At 41.1% G+C, this 5576-nt stretch overlaps 1 protein-coding gene across 6 annotated transcripts in view; it reads left to right on the top strand.

Annotated features, from left to right (window-relative positions):
* zgc:153169 (uncharacterized protein LOC767799 homolog) overlaps positions 1 to 5576 on the top strand; it is a 57882-nt gene that overhangs the window by 20808 nt on the left and 31498 nt on the right. For all 6 annotated transcript variants that reach the window (XM_043696683.1, XM_043696682.1, XM_043696680.1 and 3 more), the window contains exon 3: positions 642 to 798. In XM_043696683.1, coding sequence (XP_043552618.1) covers positions 642 to 798 — 157 coding nt within the window. The remainder of the gene's footprint in view (positions 1 to 641; positions 799 to 5576) is intronic.

A 5576-nucleotide genomic window follows, 5' to 3' on the forward strand; every position in this document is an offset into this window, starting at 1 on the left:
CTGCCTCAGCCCCCACCCCCACTCCGGCCTATCACCCTCACCTTAACCTCCTTCCACCTATCGCGTTTCCAACGCCCGTCCCCCAAGTCCCTCCTCCCTATCTTTTATCTTAGCCTGCTTGGTGCACACGCCTCATTCCTGAAGAAGGGCTTATGCTCGAAATGTCGATTCTCCTGTTCCTTGGATGCTGCCTGACCTGCTGCGCTTTTTCAGCAACACATTTTCAGCTAATTCAATGAATTGGTGAATACCCATTTTTGTGTATTTAAATGAGAATATGCTATTTTCTAGATCCTTTCACAGTGTGAATCGTTTATTTTCAATTTGTCTCTACTGCTTGCTTTTTGTGTTGCTATATTTGAATTAATTTGCCCATTTCCCCAGATTACCCCACATATTTGACATTTCCCATAGATTTGATTCACCCAGAGGTTCAAGCCTTGATATAGTGCGAGCAAAAAAGTTCTTCAAGCCAATTAAATATGTTCAGTATTTCACATCACATCACAACACAGCACCAATTATAACTTTTCACTTCTGAAAGTTGTGCAGCTAAAGAAAAATGATGCAACAATTATGGAAAAACGTGTTAAATTTCTTTTATAACTGTATTTTACATTTCTCATTATGTTTTGTAATAGTGTTGGTACCCCATTGACAGTGGCTCAAATGGTGATGGATAAGAGTGAACATAACATGCTTGTTGGAGAAGGAGCAGTTGCCTTTGCCAAAGAACAGGGATTCCGTATTGAAGATAACAGTGACATGATGACTGAGGCAAGCTTGGCTGCCTATGAGGTGATTAAACAACAGTCTGTATACACCTGTGACTGACACTCATGCATATAATGTTTCCACATTAGCGTTGTAGATTTAGAACAACTAGTTTAAAAAAAAATCTAAAGTGCAAGACCAAAGTTCATTTTTGAGCCCCAGCTAGTATTTTAGCTTGCAGACAATTTATGCCAAAGAAGTTATCATGCTGCAGCTTTCTCGCTTAATTGTTATTCTTTGAGAGAAAGTGAGGGCTGCAGATGCTGGAGATCAGAGCTGAAAATGTGTTGCTGGAAAAGCGCAGCAGGTCAGGCAGCATCCAAGGAACAGGAGAATCGACGTTTCGGGCATAAGCCCTTCTTCAGGAATGAGGCAAGTGTGTCCAGCAGGCTAAGATAAAAGGTAGGGAGGAGGGACTTGGGGGAGGGGCTTTGGAAATGCGATAGGTGGAGGGAGGTCAAGGTGAGGGTGATAGGTCAGACTGAGGTGGGGGCGGAGAGGTCAGGAAGATGATTACAGGTTAGGAAGGCGGTGCTGAGTTCGAGGGGATTTGACTGAGACAAGGTGGGGGGAGGGGAAATGAGGAAACTGGAGAAATCTGAGTTCTCCAGTTTCCTCATTTAATTTACTAAAAGGGGTGGAACCAAAGCAATTGTGAGAAAAGGGTGAGGCTGGTAGAGTAGACATGGTTGGTGATCTAATAGGTGAAAATTAGGACTGCAGATGCTAGAGATTAGAGTCAAGATTAGAGTGGTGCTGGAACTGCACAGCGGGTCAGGCAGCATCTGAAGAGCAGGAAAATGGACGTCTCGGGCAGGAGCTCTTCATCAGGAATCAAATCGTCAAAGCAGACATAACCCTGGTAGAGAATGAGTTAAAACTGATAAATTAAACTGCATTTACTTCAATGCAAGAGGCTTGGTAGGTAAGGCAGATGAACTCAGGACATGGTTGGGAACATGGGACTGGGATAACATAGCTATTACACCAATGTGGCCCAGGGGTGTACAGGACTGGCAGCTTGTGCTCCAGGGTATAGATGCTGTTGAAAGGATAGAAAGGGAGGCCAGAGAGGAGGTGGAGTGGCAGTTTGGGCTATGGATAACATTACAGCTGTACGTACAGAGGGTATTTCTGGGAGATCGTTCAGTGAACATATTTGGGTGGAACTGAGAAATAAGAAAGAGATAATCACTTTGTGGGGATTGTACTATATTCACTCCAGTTGTCAGCAGGAAATTGGGAACCAAATATGTAAGGAAATCTCAATTATCTGTAAGAATAATAGGGTTGAAATGGTATGGAATTGTAACTTTGCAGTATGGACTGGGACTGCCATAGTATTAGGAGCTTGGATGGAGAGGAATTTGTTCAGTGTTTACAAGAAAACTTTGTTATTCAATATGTAGAACATCTACAAGAGAATGAGTAATACTTGACCTCTTGGGAAATAAAGCAGGGCAAGTGACAGATGTCAGTGGGAGAGCACTTTGGGGGAAGTGATCATAAATGTTTTAAAGCTAGTAGAATTATGGACAAGTATAGAACTGATCAAGAAGTTCAAATTCTAAATTGGAATAAAGCCAATTTTGACAGTATCAAACAGGAACTTTCAAAAGTTGAATGGGGGAGGTTATTCACAAGCCTTTAACAATGAGATGAGGTAGTATGTTCCTGTAACGGTGAAGGGTAAGGCTGGTAGGCATACAGAATGCTGGATTACTAGTGACATTAGGCGCTGGTTTAGAAAATGGAGGCATGTGTCAGCTATAGACCGGTCAGATTGTTATGTTTGGTTAGCCTGGAGTAGTTGGACCAAAAGATCTGCTTCCATGTTGTATGACTTGAAATCATTTAATTGATTTTGATTGTTTCCATGCTGTACATCTCTAAGACTCTGACCCTATGACTAAATAGCCCATTTAGTTGTAAACTTCACCAAAAAAGACTTATTTGGGCCTTTCTGTGGAAAGCCAACTAGCACCAGCGAATGCAATTAACAGCTCGTTTGGATTTTCCTGTGTCGAAGATAATGCAATAGATTGTGCAGAATATAGGCATCAGTGGATTTTAACAGAATTAGTTTTGAATTTCTGCACTGCAGTGGCTTAGCTTTGTTAAAGAAAAATGAAATTTGAATTGTCAGAGTGCTAAATGTCTTTGACAGCTTGAGACCTATGTTAATGAAAATACTAATTTTCATAGCACTGAATTATGCTAAGTCATGACATCAACTAATTCAGTTTTATTCCAGCAGAATGAATGAGATTGGGGATCAACCAATTCAGCCTCTCCTTCTGGCACAAACCCTACAAACCTGGCAACATCCTTTTCATGAGAGTTGAATTCACCTCAGCAGAAATGTTTAGCTATAGAATAAGAGAACTCTGACTTTGTTGGCTCTGCAACTTTTGAATTCTATATATCCCAACGACTTAGTAGAGATTGTTATTTAAATCTTTGTGATCCATGCTGGCAAAAACATTTTTCTTTCCTAAAAAGCTGAGATTGGTTTGGTGGAGTTAACTGCCATAACAAAAGAATTTGAAAATGATTTAGAACAAATATGGAGAAAAACAAGTGTGATCAAAAGGGACCTGTCTAATATAATTGTTTGGGAAGATTTTGTTTGTTTAATGTAAATGTGCAGCAACGTCCAAATAAAATCTGGACAAGTAAAACAAAAATAGATAGTAAATTATAGTGGGAAGTGAAAATGTCTTTCACCTATATCTTTTGGTTTATTTTCTGTGGGAAAGTGTTATCCAAGTTGATTATTATTTAATCATTTGGATTCAAAAGTAGAAGAAAAATGCATTTTAGTTTTCATTACTGCAAGAATCTGAGCTTTTGTCATCATCAGGAAATCATGTTGAAAAAATGGTAAATGGGGAGTGTTGCTGAACAAAGAGACCTTGGAGTACAGGTTCATAGTTCCTTGCAAGTGGATTTGCAGGTAGATAGGATAGTGAAGAAGATGTTTGGTATGCTTTCCTTTATCGGTCAGAGTATTGAGTACAGGAGGTGGGAGTTCATGTTGCGGCTGTACAGGACATTGGTTAGACCACTTTTGGAATATTGCGTGCAATTCTGGTCTCCTTGCTATTTGAAGGATGTTGTGAAACTTGAAAGAGTTCAGAAAAGATTTACAAGGACGTTGCCAAGTTTGTAGGGTTTGTGCTCGAAGGAGAGGCTGAATAGGCTGAGGCTGTTTTCCCTGGAGCGTCAGAGGCTGAGGGATGACCTTACAGAAATTTATAGAATCATGAGTGGCATGGATAGGATAAATAGACAAGGTCTTTTCCTTGGAGGTTGGGTAGTGCAGAACTAGAGGGCATAGGTTTAAGGTGAGAAGGGAAAGATTTAAAAAGGACCTGAGAGGTAACATTTTCACACAGAGTGGTGCATGTATGGTTTGAGCTGCCAGAGGAAGTGGTGGAGGCGAGGGCATAGGTTTAAGGTGAGAAGGGAAAGATTTAAAAAGGACCTGAGAGGTAACATTTTCACAGAGTGGTGCATGTATGGTTTGAGCTGCCAGAGGAAGTGGTGGAGGCTGGCAGAATTATGAGTTTGAAAGGGAGAAGGCAAAATCGGATGTAATGGTGTTACAGTTGAATAAAGGTAATTATGAGGGCATAAGAGAGGAACTGACTAAAATAGACTGGAAGCAGAGGCTAACCGGGAAGACAGTAGAGCAAAAATGGCAGGAGTTTGTAGGTATAATTGAGGACACTGTACAGAGGTTCATTCCCAAGAAAAGAAAGATTAACCGGGGAGGGATTAGACAACCTTGGCTGACAAAGGAAGTCAGGAAATGTATTAAAGAAAAAGAGAGATCCTATAAAGTGGCTAAGAACAGTGGGAAATCAGAACATTGGGAAGGATACAAAAGCAAACAGAGGATAACAAAGAGTGTAATAAGAAAGGAGAGGAACAAATATGAAGGTAGGCTAGCCAGTAATATTAGAAACAATAGTAAAAGTTTCTTTCAGTACATAAGAAACAAACAACAGGCAAAAGTAGACATTGGGCCACTTCAAACTGATGCAGGAAGCCTAGTGATGGGAGATAAGAAACTAGCAGGAGAACTTAACAAGTACTTTGCATCAGTTTTCACAGTGGAAGACATGAATAATATCCCAAAAATTAAAGGGTGTCACGGGGCTGAGTTGAATATGGTTGCCATTACGAAAGAGATAGTGCTAGAAAAGTTAAAAAGTCTTAAAATTGATAAATCTCCTGGCCCCGATGGGAAACACCCTAGAGTTCTGAGAGAGGTGGCTGAGGAAATAGCAGAGGCATTGGTTGAGATCTTTCAAGAGTCACTGGAGTCAGGAAAGGTCCCGGATGATTGGAAGATGGCTGTTGTAACCCCCTTGCTCAAGAAAGGATCAAGGCAAAAGATGGAAAATTATAGGCCAATCAGCTTAACCTCGGTGGTTGGTAAAATTCTAGAATCCATCATTAAGGATGAGGCTTCTAAATTCTTGGAAGAGCAGAGTCTGATTAGAACAAGTCAACATGGATTTAGTAAAGGGACGTCGTGCCTGACAAACCTGTTGGAATTTTTTGAAGAGGTAACAAGTAGGTTAGACCAGGGAAACCCAGTGGATGTGGTATATCTAGACTTTCAAAAGGCCTTTGATAAGGTGCCACACGAGAGGCTGTTGAGCAAGGTGAGGGCCCATGGTGTTCGAGGTGAGCTGCTGGGATGGACTGAGGATTGGCTGTCTAACAGAAGGCAGAGAGTTGGAATAAAAGGTTCTTTTTCAGAATGGCAGCCGGTGACGAGCGGTGCCCCG

This window comes from Chiloscyllium plagiosum, chromosome 9 (assembly GCF_004010195.1).
Source record: "Chiloscyllium plagiosum isolate BGI_BamShark_2017 chromosome 9, ASM401019v2, whole genome shotgun sequence".
In the NCBI taxonomy this organism is placed as follows: Eukaryota; Metazoa; Chordata; class Chondrichthyes; order Orectolobiformes; family Hemiscylliidae; genus Chiloscyllium; species Chiloscyllium plagiosum.